Raw genomic sequence first — 15,609 nt, 5'->3', positions numbered from 1 at the left:
GTTCCAAAAAACATGTAGAAGGATACATGTGTGGGTGTGATTTGTAAAAAGAAAAAAAAAATCTCTAGATGAATTTCTTTGTAAATTGTTAGCCTATCATAGTTCTGCTTTTAAAAAATTGTTTAATTATGTAAAAGATGGGGGGAAAATTATATTTGTGTATCTTTTTCTCTAGATAACCTAAGCAGTGTTTATGTATGTGTGTGTGTGTGCATGTGTTTGTGTGTATATGCAGGCATAATTCCTTCAGGAGACATCTACCAAGGCAAAAACAAGTGTCCAGTGTTGATTTTTCTATGGGCATAGAACCAGTTTTATGGAGGGGACAGACAACTACCAGCATTGGGAGAATAAAACCTGAGCTCTATAAACAGAAGTCAGTTGACTCTGAGAGCAGCAGGAAAGAAGATGTCAAAACTTGTGGGAAACTTAACTTTACTCTCCAATATGATTACGAAAACGAACTACTTGTTGTTAATATTATCAAAGCCTTAGATTTACCTGCGAAAGACTTTACAGGAACATCTGACCCCTATGTGAAAATATATCTTCTTCCAGATAGGAAAAAGAAGTTTCAGACCCGAGTACACAGAAAGACTTTAAATCCCTTATTTGAAGAAACCTTTCAATTTCCTGTAGCCTACGATCAACTGAGCAACAGAAAACTACACTTAAGTATATATGATTTTGACAGATTTTCTAGACATGACATGATTGGGGAAGTGATTCTGGATAATTTTTTTGAAGTCTCTGATCTTTCCAGGGAAGCTACAGTGTGGAAAGATATCCATTGTGCAACTACCGTAAGTAATTATTTCCTAATGTATTCATTACCAGTAAAATGTTACATTACAATATCAGAACTTTTGAAATGATATTTACTTGTTACCTTTGAACTGAATGAAAAAAATAAACAATTATCAAAATATCCCTAATACGGTTATTATATACTTATATTTTAGGAGGCTATTCAATGAGAGTTTTTATGGAATCATTGAATGATATAATCATGAGAGTGATATATTAAAAAAAAAACTAGGTCCCTATAATAATACATAACACTTTTTTGTGAAGCTTTGATCTCACTCAATACAAGCTGTCTATTTAAAAATAATTTATATATTACACCAAATACCCTTAAAATTTGTAGAAAAATTATGTAGAGAAGAGAAATTTTAAAACTTTTAATATTATTATTATAGCATGATATATCTAATGTTAATTTAAAAAACTTATTGGCAGTTGTTTTGTGTTTGAGAATCTTGCTAACTTTTGATGTCATATAAAAATGAGAGGGGAAGGAAGTCAATCAACAATGACTTAGGTACATACAATGTGCCAAGTACTATGCATGCAGGACATTAGGAATAAGGGAGAAAGGGAGAGTGACTCAGCTAGCAGTCAGTGTAGAGAAAGTGGGAAAAGAGAATCACAAGAGATGTCTGGAAAGGAACAAAGGAATGGAGGCTTTGAATATCCTCTTTAAAATGAAGATTCTGAAGGAACTAGCCAATCAAAGGGAGTGGTCATTTTATGAGAGCTACATTGAACTTCCAGGGTAGGGAGCTTTCTGGGCCCTTATAGGGACAATTCCTGTAAAAGTTTAATGTAAGTGAAATACATGTATAAACTTGAAATATACAACAGTTGACTTTGTTTGATTTTTGTTTTTTACTTTTATAATCTAGCAGATCTACTTTAAAAGTATATTTATCCTATGCCCAAAGGAATATAAAACTGTGCATACTTTTTAATCCAGCAATACTAGTAGTAGGTGTGTATCCCAAAGAGATTTTTTTTAAAGGGACAAGGGGAGGACCGACTTGTACAAAAATATTTGTATTAGCTCTTTCTTTGGTGACAAAGATGAGAGGATTCCCATCAATTATGAAATGGATGAACAAATCAAGATATATGAATGTAATGGGATACTATTGTGCTACAAGAAATGGCAAGCAAGCAGATTTCAGAAAAACTTAGAAAGACTTACATGAACTGATAAAAAAGTGAAGTGAGTAAGACTAGGAAAACACTGTATACAGTAATAACAAAATATTGTATGATGGCATGATGATATTTACAGTTGTAAATAACTTGGCTGTTCTCAGTTATGAATAACAACTCTTCTAAGAAATCATTTACAAAATAATTTTGACATTTTTTTAAATTCAGGAATTTTTAATTCTCTCCCTCACCCATTCTCTGAGAAGGCTAGTAATCTGATACAGGTTATGCATGGATCCAAGACAGTTTCAAAGGACTCATGATGAAAATTGCTCTTCCCAACCAGGAAAAGATGGAGTCTCAATGCAGATTGAAGAATACTATTTTCACTTTAATATTTTAAGTGGGTATTTTTTCTTTTGTTCTGTTTCTCCTTTCACAGCATGACTACTATGGAAATATGATTTACATGATTATACACATATAATATATGTCAAATTGTTTATCATTTTAGGGAGGAGAGAAGTGAGAAAGGGAAAAAATTCAAAAGTCTAAAAAGTTTTTAAATGAATGTTAAAATTTGTTTTAAAATGTAATTGGAAAAATAAAATATTATTAAAATAAACTAAAATGATATAAAAATCATGTTTATCAATCTTAATGAGTTTTTAAATACTGGTATTCTTCAGGATCATAAATAATTAGAAACAAAGAAAATCAAAAAGGTTTTTTTTAATCTAAAAATCCTTGAAAGTGTGCTTCTTTATTATGCTTACATTCAGTATTTATTATTTTAGTATAAATAATATAGATTGATTGCAGTTAATACTTATGAACTTTATGAGTTGAATCAAAATGTTTTAGGACAACAGCATTGTGAATTGTTGAAATTTCATTTTCAGTTTTTATAATAGACCAAGATATGAAAAGGAATTATGGAAAGGAATCACATTTCATATATATGTAAAAAATATATATATATATATGTATAGGCTTATTGAATTATATAGTTTTTACATTATCATTCATATACTCTTAGAAAAAAGTGTCTCAAACCATTTTTTTTAAATATCCATTTAGATATCTACAAAGAATCTATTTTAATGTTAAAGGTTGAGTCTCTTTCTTCTTCAATAACATATTGCTTCCATAACATCATTCTAAAGGCTGTTGTATATCCATAATCTTGTAGAAATAACTTAAGAATATATTTCAATTGTCTGTGTCCTACAAACTATAAATAATATTTTCATTTACAGACTCACTCATAATAATAATGATTATAATAATTATAAGTATTCTCTTAATTCTTTTCTGTATACTCTGTGATCCAGAGACACTGCCCTCCATGAACAAGACAGTCTATTTCCACACTCTGAGCATTTTCTCTCACTGTCTGTCATTCATGAAATGTTCTCCCTCTTCATCTCAGTCTCCTGGCTTTCTTTGCTTATTTAGGTTCCAGCTAAAATGCCACCTTGCATAGGAAATCTTTCCCAATCTCTCTTAATACTAATGCCTTCCTTCCATTGATTATTTCCAATTTATCCTCCATATAGCTTGATTATACATAGTTATTTCCATGTTGTCTCTTTTATTATTTTATATCCTTGAGGAGGACCCTAGAACTTGGCATGTCATGGTATCTGTAATGTAGCAGGTACTAAATAAATAATTACTGAATGACTAAATATCTTATTTGCACATAATTGTTGTATGTATAAGTGTTGCATATTACCTCTAATGATAAGTGAACTCCTTTATAGTAGGGGCTATACCTTTCTATACTCATATGCACTGCTTACAACAATGCCTGGCTTATAGTAGGTACAACTGCTTATTGATTTAACTGGATATTTGATCATTTAGAGATCAGGGATAATTTTAGATAAATTTAGAGATAATTTTCAGGCTAAGTGATGAGGTTAGAAGCCAAATTTCCTAGTGATAAAAGAAAAAAAGGGGGAAAACAAGTTGAATTATGAACCTTTCTCCTTTCATTTTCATATTTTACCAGGAAGTAGAAGGAAGTATTCTTCTATGCCTAAGTGACTCATGTGGTCAACTGAAAAGACTCCAACAAAGAGTGATATAGAGTGACCAGAAATAAAAATGGGGAAAGAATGGGAGGTTAGGACACAGAAGGATAAGAAACACTTTTCAGTCCCTTTTTTTTGTTTGTTTTTGTTTTGTTTCAGGGGGTGGGGTTTGAGAAGCAATTAGGGTTAAATGACTTGCCCAGGGTCACACAACTACTAAATATTAAGTGTCTGAGGCAAAATTTGAACTCAGGTGTTTCTGGCTCCATCTAGCTGCCCAATATCATTCCTTTTTAATATTTGGGATTGGCTTCCTAATGGATAGAAATCTATCCTCAGACACTGACTAGTTGTGTGAGCCTGGACAAATAATAGCACCTACCTCACAGGTTTTTTGAGAATCAAATGTGATATTTATGAAGAATTTGCAAACCTATTATTGTCTGAAGTTTCTAGCTAAGTTTCTGATCCTTCTGTGGATAATTGATGAGAAGTATGCCTTTTGACATTTTCTAAGTAAAGCAAAAAGGCAGCAGTCGGGGGAAGGGAGTAAAGAGTGTTATAAAAAAATAAAGCTTTATTTCACAAAACTCTAATTCTATTCTTTGTCTTTATCTCTGTTTACCATTTCATTTTACCACTTAGACTGTACTACAAAAGATCCATTGTTTCTTATTCTCCTTTCTTTAGTCTGTTCCATTAATCTATTTCTGTATTAAAAAAAAAAAAAAGAAAAAAACAATTCTGGTTGGCTTTGATGACTACTGCTTTATAATATAGCTTAAGATTTGTAAATGCTATTCTCCCTTTCTCTCTACCTCTTTTTCTCATTTCCCTTGACATTCTAAATCTTTTGTTTTTCCAAATGAATTTTATTATATCATCATACTATTCCTTGATAATATGATTGACATAGCATAAATACCAAGTGTTCCTCCAGCTATTTAAGTTCTTTATTTCTTTAAGGAGCAATTTGTAATTGAATCAATATATGTCTTTTATGGCCTTTAGTAGATTGATCCCCAGACATTTTATGCATTTTGTAGTTAATTAGAATGGGATTTCTCTCTCTAGTTTCACCACTTGATTTTTGTTATTGTTGTATAGAAATGTAGTTGCTTTTTGAAGGCTTATTTTGTGAACTTCAACATTGCTGTTGCTGTTAATTGCCTCTATTAGTACATTTGTCACCTCTCTTAGATTTTTCCAGTTTACTAAAATATCATCACCAAAGAGGAATAGTTTTGTTTTCCTTACCTTTATTTATGCCTTTAATTTCTTTCTCTTGTCTTGCTGTTGTTTTCATTTTCAGAACTATAATCAAATAATAGAGGAATGGGTGTCCCTTCTTCACTCACATTTTTTGAAAAAGATTCTAATGTATCCTTATTATGTGTGTTTATTGCTTTGTTAGTTTCAGATACTTTTTGTATTAAATAGTGTTTTATTTTTTCCAATTACATGTAAAGATAATTTTCAGCATTCATTTTGAGTTCCAAATTTTACTCCTTTCCTGCTTCCCCGACATTCTTCCAAAGATGATAGGCATTTTGACATAATTTATACATGTGTTATCATATAGAACATTTCCATGTTAATTACAGATGTGAAAGAAGAACCAGATTAAAAGAAAAAAATACAAGAAAGGAGATAGTAAATGGGAAAAAATATGCTTGAATCAGTATTCAGAATCCATCAATTCTTTATCTGGTTATGGATAACATTATTTTTCATACATCCTTTGCACTTGTCTTGATTCACTGTTACATTAGGAGCTGAGTCAGTTGATCATCACACAATGTTGCTGATACTGTATATGTTTTCCTGATTCTGCTCATTTCACTTTGCATTTGTACCAGTCTTTCCAGGTTTTTCCGAAATCTGCCTATTCACCATTTCTTATTGCACAATAGTATTCCATTACATTCATACCATTCCCCAACTGATGGGTATCTTTTCAGTTTCTAATATTTTTGCCACTATGAAAAGGGCTACTATAAATATTTTTGCACATATAGGTTCTTTTTTTCTTTTTTTATGACCTCTCTGGGCTCATAATGGTATTTTTAGATCAACCTGTGCCCAGGTTGGTTGTTCTCTGGGTATACTAAATTGCTCTCCAGAATAGTTGGATCAGTTCCCAGCTATACCAACAATGCATTAGTTTCCCAATTTTCCACATCTTCTCCAACATTTATCACTTTTCTTTTTTTGTCATATTGGCCAATCTGATAGGTATGAGGTGGCACCTCAGAGTTGTTTTAGTTTGCATTTCTCTAATCAAAATTTATTTAGACCATTTCTTTCTATGCCTTTAGATAGCTTTGATTTTTTTTATTTGAAAACTGTCTGCTTATATCTTTTGACCATTTAGAGTTTAGGGTTTTGACCATTTATCTTATACTCTTATAAAATTGACTAGATTCTTTATTTGAGAAATGAGACCTTTATCAGAGATCTTTGCTGTTAAAAATGTTTTTCAGCTTTCTACTTTTCTTCTAATGATGGTTGTATTAGTTTTGTTTGTACAAAAGCTTTTTGATTTAATATAATCAAAAGCAGCTATTTTGTGTTTTATAATGCTTTCTATTTCTTGGTTGCTCATGAATTTTTTTCCCTTTCACATAGCTCTGACAAGTAGACAATTCCTTACTCTTTTAATTTACTTATGATTTCTAATATTCTATTTACCTCCTTAATTTCTTTGTTTATTGTTTGGTTGGGCTTATCAAGTCTGAAAAAAGACAGTTGAGTTCACTTACTAGAATAATTTTACTGTCTATTTCTTTCTGTAACTCACTTAACTTCTCCTTTAAGAATTTGAATGCTACATCACTTAGTGCACATATATTTCATATTGATATTGTTTCATTATCTATAGTACTTTTCAGCAAGATTTAGTTTCCTTCCTTATCTCTTTTAATTAAGTCTATTTTCGCTTTTACTTTGTCTGATATCATAATTGCTACCCTGGTTTTTTTTTTTTTCACCTTAGTTGAAACATTCTGCTCCAGCCCTTTAACTTTACTCTGCTTCAGGTATGTTTCTTGTAAACAACATATTGTAGGATTCTGGTTTTTTGATCTACTCTGTGATCTGCTTCCATTTTATAGGAGAGTTCATCCCATTCATTTTCATAGTTATCATTAATATCTGTGTATTTCTTTCCATCCTATTCTTCCTCATATTAATCTTCTTTTCCTTTCACGCTTTCCCTCCTCACCAGTATTGGTTTCTATCTACCACCTCTCTTCATGTGCCTTCCTTTCTGTCAGTTCTGATCGCCTTTACTTAATATCTTTTTTTCCTACTTCCTTGTTGGATAAGATAGATTTCTATATTCAACTTATTATGTAAATTATAACTCATTTGGGCCAATCAATATTAATGAAAATAAGTTCAAATGGTATTCATCACCCAACCTTCCATCTTTTGTGCCTCCTCATGTAAAATATTTTATACCATTCTATCTCTTCTTTCCTTCTGTATCTTCTCTTCTTCTCCCTTAATTTCTTTTATTCCATTACCTCAAATTCACCATATACACACACTCTCTCTGTCTACATATGTTCCTTGTAGCTGTACTATTAATGATATCAGTTTTTTAAATTACAGGTATCATCATCCCATGTATGGATTAAATAGTTTAATTCTATTAAATCCCTTATATTTTCTTCCCCCCACTTATGCTTCTCTTGGGTCTTGATATTGGAGATCAAAATTTTTATTTATTTCTGGTATTCTCCCAAGGAAAGCTTGAAATCCTTCTGTTTCACTGAGTGGCCACTTTTCCCCTTGACGTGTAATGATTAATTATGATTCTTGCTGCTTTGGATTCCAGAATAGCATGTTCCATGATCACAAGTCCTTTTAATGTTGTAGCTGCCAATTTCTTGTGTAATCCTGATTGTGACTCCCTGATATTTGAATCGTTTCTTTCTGGCCACTTGTATTTTTTTCCTTGATTTGCTGTGTTTGTATTTTGATCTTCCTTATTACTATAGTAGCTTTCCATGCTTGTGGCTCTTTTTGGTTTTTTTCCTCCTTTGTAAAAGTTGAGCTCTGTTCCTGGGGCACAAAGGGAACTGTCCCAAGAATTTTGTGCTGGGGGCCTTGTCATTTGCTTCTTGCACAAGGGCCTGAGGTATTTGTGGCTTGCCAACTATACTGGAGTGCCTAGCCTAATCATAGCTGATCATTTGCCTTCTGTACTGTGGCTGGAGGCTTCACAGCTATCCTGCTGTACCCCTAGCCTGCTGAGCCAGGACCAAGAGTTCTTGATTGCTGATCTGTGCTGTGGCTAAGAGTCTCTGACTGGCTTGCTCCAGTTACCATCTGTACTATACTACACTCTCATTTTGCCTGCATAAGACAGATCTTTCCTGAAATCCTAAAATCTTAAGCTGGAAATTGGTTTCACTCCATTTTTTTGTGGGATCTGTTGCTCCAGAATTCATTTAGAAATTTGATTTTAACATTGTTCCCAGGGGAAATTAGGGAGAGCTCAAACAACTTCTTGGCTTTCTTCATCCTCTTTAGATGCTTTTTATAATATTAAAAGTGATCCCTCTAAGCCTCTGTGATAATCATGTAGTCTAGAATATTTTAATGTGCTGATTTATCTTGATTGTTTTTCTACTGTTGAATCATCCTTCCACTCTTGGCATAAATCCAACATTCATCCATAATGAATTATTTTTTGGATAAATTGCTATAGTGTTTTAGAAAGGATTTTGTTTACATATTTTGAAATAAATATTCATTAATGATTTTGGCTCATAGTTTCCCTTCTGTGTTTTATCTTTCAATGGTTTAGGCATTAGGACTATATTTGTCTCCCAAAGAGATTTTGATAGGTTGCTTACTTTCTTCATTTTTAAAGAATAAATAATAAACCCTCTTCTCACTAGAAGGTAGCCCTAGACTTGACTAAGAACTATTACATACTCCTTTTTACCCTCTTCATCCCCCTTTTCCATGTATATTTTATATTTAAAATTTTTTTAATTCCATTATATATATATGTGTGTGTGTATGTATATGTATATGCCCAGTACTTTGTTTCTTTGACTTAAAAAGTAGTTTTATTTCCTGTTCTGTGATTGGATTATGTAATGTCTTGCCTGATCTTTTGGCAAGATATTTGAATATATTCCTGAATTTATTTTATGTTCTTGCTTTTGTTAGCACATAATTGCACAATATATTCTGACTATTTCTTTTATTTTTTTCTGGTTTTGTTGTGGATTGCTCTTTAGGTATTTTATTGATTTGCTCCTCTATTTTCTTGTTTTAAATTAGAGTGCCTAAAGATTTATCAATTATATTCATCTATTTAAAACCCTAGCTGTTAGGATTTTATTTTTATTTTTTTATTTATAATCATTTTATGGAAGTTTTTTGTTTGCTGTTTATATATTTCTCCTATTTTTACTGTCTCTTTTTGGTGAGGTTAGTGGTAGTTGTGATGAGGTGCAAGAATTGGGGTAGGAAATCCCCTCTGATCGGAGGTGCAGGGCCAATGCAAAAGAATTTGCAAACCCAAAATCTGTGTGGCAAAAAGGGATTTATTGGTACTGAGAAGCCAGGAAAACCGACTTCTTAGTGGCAAGATCCTGTTAGGAAGATAGCAATGGTTGACACTGAGAAGAAGATATCTTAACAGTGGGCAAGGTCCTATTTTAGGATATCTACAAAAATATCTGGGCATGTAGCCCTAGATATATTGGGGTTTGCTTTGATCTTTAAGCCTGGACACAGGGGCCAACTCCTGAGAGACCAATTTTCAATTCAATTTAAAATTGAATGAGATTACTTAATTGGGAGTTTCAAGCCACTTGTTTGTGGCAATTCAATGGAAGATGATTGACCAAGATCTCCAATTGAATGAAACCACTTAAATGGGGGTTTGCCGGCTTTTCCCAGGGTCTGGGAGCTCCTCAGAAGGGGACACACATCCAGTCCCCCCAAAAGATCTCAGTTTATGTCATTCCCCCTTTGGGCTTCTTTCAGAGAAGAGTTTGGACAGTTTCAGGATTCACCCCCATCATTTCTACATGCTTTTTTAAAAGTTTATGTGCTGATTTCCTAATTTTTATATGTACATTCAGTTCATTAAATATTATCTTTTTTTATTTTGTTAATGTTTATTTGTAAGGATATGATTCCCCCCCAAATAGATTGATTTAACTATATTTCAGAAATTATGGCATGCTTTATTATTATAATTTTATTTCACATAATTATTCATTGATTCTTTGTATTCCTTTGTTCTTTGACCTGCTTCTTATTTAATTTTATATTGTTAAGTTTCCCTTTAGGAGACTGAGTCGTCTGAACAAATGACCATTTTTAATTGCATCATAGTCCTGAAGGATATTTCTTTTTACATTTTTTTCAATATCTCTGTGCCCTAATTCATGGTCAATTTTTGTGAAAGTTCCATGTCATACTGATGTAATATGAAACCCTGGTCCCGCTTCCCAACCTCAACAGTACTGAGAAATAAATATTCTGTAAAAGATTCTATAAGTCTTTTAGTTCTAGTTTCCTTAGCAAATTGTTCAAATGTATATTTACCTTTTTGTTTATCTTTCTGTAGACTTAGCCATAATTATTCAAAGAACATTGAAGTGTCCTGTCATATGTTACTGTTTATGTAATGTTACAATTCAGCTAATGTTTCATTGATGAATTTGGGTGCTATGGAATTTGGAGAATAAAAATTAAGTATTATTATTCTGTTTTCTGTGGTTCTTTTCAGCATAATATAATTTCCTTCTTTATCCCTTTTTTTAATATTTGATTTTTCTTTCTGTGATAGCATTATGGCATCTCCAGCTTTTTTGATGCAGAGATAGAATAATATTTTTTTCTCATTCCCTAGTTTTGTGTATGTCTTTGTTTTATGTGTTTCTTATAAGCAACAGATTGTAAGATTTTGTTTTCTTATTCAATCTGTCACTCTTTTTCATTTTGTTAGATTATTTTATCATTCATATTTAAAGTTATGAGTTATGTTTATGTATTCCTCCATCTGTTTTTAATAATATTTTTTAAAGTTATGATTTCTCTCCTCTTCTTCCATAAATATGGAGCTATATCTTTTTACTTACTTTACTTTTTTTATGCTGGCTCTGTTCTCATTAGTTTTTTTCTCCTCACCTCTAAACTCCCAATTCCATTTGTTACTCTTTTTCCCTTTGGTATTTTGTTTAATAGTTCCCTTTTCTTTCCAGTTTTTTTTTCCTTTTTATTTAATTCTTCCTCCTCTTTTTTCTTTTTAACTTAGACAAGTAGATTCTTCCTCTTTCTCTTCCCCTTCAATTAGTTCTTTTCATTAGTTCTTTTATTTTAATTGTTTTGCATTCTTTTCCTGAGAGGATTTTCCTGTTTACTTATTCTCTAGTTCCAAAGCCCTATGCTTATCTAGTCCCTCTCAATTCTCTACATTCCTCATTGAATCAAAACTTGAGAGCTCTCCATTCTGCTTTCCCCTCTAAATAGTTTTTGCCATTGTGCTGGAGAGTTCACACTGATCATATCCCATTTTTCAATTGTGCTATACCCAAAAAAATTCCAATTCCTGCCACTGGTAGAATGCAGAGCTTCAGAGCAGACTTCCATCCTCACCTCATCCCATTTATACCCAAGAGATCCCAGAATATATTTACTTACTATATTATGTTCTCCCTCTGGTCACCTTCCTTCCCTATTTGACTCAAAATTTCTTCTCTATTTCCTTACTCTCAGTGTCCAAACCCATTTCTCTAGTCCAGTTGCCTCTAAGAATTTCAAATTCTACCCACTTCCCAGGGAGGATGACTAATTTTTTCCAAGCCCATATCTGAGTACAATTCTACAATTGAAGGTCCATATCACCCTTCATGGAACCTTTTTCTTCAACCACAGAAATATCTCTTTCACCTCCAAAATAAGGTCACCTCTTTCTTCACTTGAATTTATCAATCTCTCCTTCTTCTTTTGCTCTCACTCTCCTGGGAATTCCCTTCTTTGTCAGAGTCCAGTGTGGTAACTTTCCTCTTATTTCTAGCTGTAATCTTTTTTTTTTTTATAAAATTTTTTGACATTATATATGCATGAGTAATTTTTTTTATAACATTATCCCTTGTATTCATTTTTCCAAATTATCCCCTCCCTCCCTCTACTCCCTTCCCTTGATGACAGGCAATCCCAAATATTTTACATGTGTTACAATATAACCTAGATACAATATATGTGTGTAAATACCATTTTCTTGTTGCGCATTAAGTATTAGATTCCGAAGGTATAAGTAACCTGGGTAGATAGACAGTAGTGCTAACAATTTACATTCACTTCCCAGTGTTCCTTCTCTGGGTGTAGTTGTTTCTGTCCATCATTGATCAACTGGAAGTGAGTTGGATCTTCTTTATGTTGAAGATATCCACTCCATCAGAATACATCTTCATACAACATTGAAGTGTACAGCGATCTTCTGGTTCTATTCATTTCACACAGCATCAGTTGATGTAAGTCTCTCCAACCCTCTCTGTATTCCTCCTGCTGGTCATTTCTTACAGAGCAATAATATTTCATAACCTTCATATACCATAATTTACCCAACCATTCTCCAATTGATGGACATCCATTCAACTTCCAGTTTCTAGCCACTACAAAAACATTTTGGCACATACAGGTCCCTTTCCCCTCCTCAGTATTTCTTTGGGATATAAGCCCAATAGCAGCAATGCTGGATCAAAGGATATGCACAGTTTGATAACTTTTGGAGCATAGCTCCAAATTGCTCTCCAGAATGGCTGGATTCTTTCACAACTCCACCAACAATGTATCAGTGTCCCAGTTTTCCCACATCCCCTCCAACATTCATCATTATTTGTTCCTGTCATCTTAGCCAATCTGACAGGTGTGTAGTGGTATCTCAGAGTTGTCTTAATTTGCATTTCTCTGATCAGTAGTGATTTGGAACACTCTTTCATATGAGTGGATATAATTTCAATATCATCTGAGAATTGTCTGTTCATATCCTTTGACCATTTATCAATTGAAGAATGGTTTGATTTCTTATAAATTAGGGTCAGTTCTCTATATATTTTGGAAATGAGACCTTTATCAGCACCTTTAACTGTAAAAATATTTTTCCAATTTGTTACTTCCCTTCTAATCTTGTTTGCATTAGTATTGTTTGTACAGAAACTTTTTAGTTTGATGTAATCAAAATTTTCTATTTTGTGGTCAATAATGATCTCTAGTTCTCCTCTGGTCATAAATTCCTTCCTCCTCCACAGGTCTGAGAGGTAGACTATTCTCTGTTCCTCTAATCTATTTATGATCTCATTCTTTATACCTAAATCATGGATCCATTTTGATCTTATCTTGGTATATGGTATTAAGTGTGGATCCATATCTAATTTCTGCCATACTAATTTCCAGTTTTCCCAACAGTTTTTTTCCAAATAATGAATTTTTATCCCTAATGTTGGTATCTTTGGGTTTGTCAAAGACTAGATTGCTATAGATGTACCCTTTTTTGTTCTTTGTATCTAATCTGTTCCACTGATCGACTGGTCTATTTCTTAGCCAATACCAAATGGTTTTGGTGACTGCTGCTATATAATATAGCTTTAGATCAGGTACACCTAGACCACCTTCATCTGATTTTTTTTTTCATTAGTTCCCTTGCAATTCTCGACCTTTTATTCTTTCATATGAATTTTGTTGTTATTTTTTCTAGGTCATTAAAATAGCTTCTTGAGAGTCTGATTGGTATAGCACTAAATAAATAGATTAGTTTGGGGAGTATTGTCATCTTTATTATATTCGCTCGGCCTATCCAAGAGCACTGAATGTTTTTCCAATTATTTAAATCTGACTTTATTTTTGTGGTAAGTGTTTTGTAATTTTTCTCATATAATTCCTGACTATTCTTTGGTAGATGGATTCCCAAATATTTTATACTCTCAACATTTGTTTGGAATGGAATTTCTCTTTGTGTTTCTTGCTGTTGGATTTTTTTGGTGATGTATAAAAATGCTGAGGATTTATGTGGATTTATTTTGTATCCTGAAACTTTGCTAAAATTCTGAATTATTTCTGATAGATTTTTAGCAGAGTCTTTGGGGTTCTCTAAGTATACCATCATGTCATCTGCAAGGAGTGATAGTTTGATTTCCTCATTTCCTACTCTAATTCCTTGAATCTCTTTCTCGGCTCTTATTGCCGAGGTCTAGCTGTAATCTTGACAAGGACATATTACACACTCCTTTTTAACCCTCCTATTTTATAATGTAGTTTCAGTTAAAAAAAAAAAAAAAAAAAGAATTCACCAGTAGGCAAGGAGCAATGAGGCTTAATTTATAATCCTTCAGCACTGCCTTTCCCTTAGGAAAGTCCCCCAGGACATGCCCCACCACCTGAGGGACATCACTTTCCCTTTCATACTTTTATCTTTAAGTAAATTTAGGAAATATTTATATTTAACAAAATTGAGATATCTGATGTTCATGTATAATTGAAAAAGAGATGAGTAAATTATTCCCTTAAAATGATTATCATTTAGCATGCAAGAAAATATAGAAAACTCTATCTGAAGTAACAGAAAAATAAACTATAATTATATATACAGTAGTTTCAAACTATATCTTTAAAAGGAATAGAAAGAAATAGCTCCAAAGATGACAAATCTTCAAGGCATCCTGGAAAATGACAAGACAAAAGTATTTTCCTTCTTTCTTTAAAATTTGCTAGTCTCATTCTGCTTCATTTAAAGCTAACACTTTGAGGATAAGACTTTGGCCTTTTTTCCTCCTATGTTTATTTAATTCATATTGTTAATAGCAATTGTCAAGTAATATACTTTAAATTAATAATAAAATTTACAGTGTAATTCTCTATTATAGAAATAGACTTTTAAACATATTGGATAGAACATATAATTTTATATTACAAAAGTATCTTTAATAACTATCTTAAGTTATATAATTATATATTTTATATAATTATAAGATTATATAATCAAAATGTACTGGTGATGAATTCTAGTTTTGTTTTTATTTAGTCAATTTGGTTTAAATTGTAGTGTATAGTACATATGTATATATACACATACATATATATATGTTTTTATTGAGTTCTTTTGTTGATAGTTTTAGCTTTAGATATTAAGAAAACCTAGTCAATTTTGAGATGAAAACTTGATGATAATATTGTAACTAAATTACTTTTCACATCTTCTACTTCTGGATTACTTTCATTGACTCTGGGCAGAATAGATCTCTTGAATAAACTTCTAGTACTGCTAATTAAAGCAGTTTTAAATGATGTGGACATGTAAGAAAAAGTCCATTCAATTATTTTATTTTTTCTAGTACTTGATGTTCCAAGCATTGATATATTTGAAAAAAATATATAACAGTATTTTATTTTCTAGGAAAGCATAGATTTGGGTGAAATCATGTTTTCCCTTTGTTATTTACCTACGGCTGGACGCATGACATTAACAGTCATCAAGTGCAGAAATCTCAAGGCAATGGATATCACAGGTTCATCAGGTATGTACACATCTAATCATCATATCAAGATTCCTGCTTCAAAATAAAACATGCCATTGGTCTATATAATTAGCTGT

General features: G+C 32.1%; 1 protein-coding gene across 2 annotated transcripts in view; it reads left to right on the top strand.

Moving 5' to 3' along the window:
• Positions 1-15,609, top strand: part of SYT10 (synaptotagmin 10) — a 78,408-nt gene that overhangs the window by 48,471 nt on the left and 14,328 nt on the right. For both annotated transcript variants that reach the window (XM_074267214.1, XM_074267215.1), the window contains exons 3-4: positions 236-803; positions 15,412-15,532. In XM_074267214.1, coding sequence (XP_074123315.1) covers positions 236-803; positions 15,412-15,532 — 689 coding nt within the window. The remainder of the gene's footprint in view (positions 1-235; positions 804-15,411; positions 15,533-15,609) is intronic.

This window comes from Sminthopsis crassicaudata, chromosome 5, assembly GCF_048593235.1.
Source record: "Sminthopsis crassicaudata isolate SCR6 chromosome 5, ASM4859323v1, whole genome shotgun sequence".
NCBI classification, from domain to species: Eukaryota; Metazoa; Chordata; class Mammalia; order Dasyuromorphia; family Dasyuridae; genus Sminthopsis; species Sminthopsis crassicaudata.
Note: the sequence above shows the minus strand (reverse complement) of the source record. Positions and strands in the feature narration are given on the sequence as shown.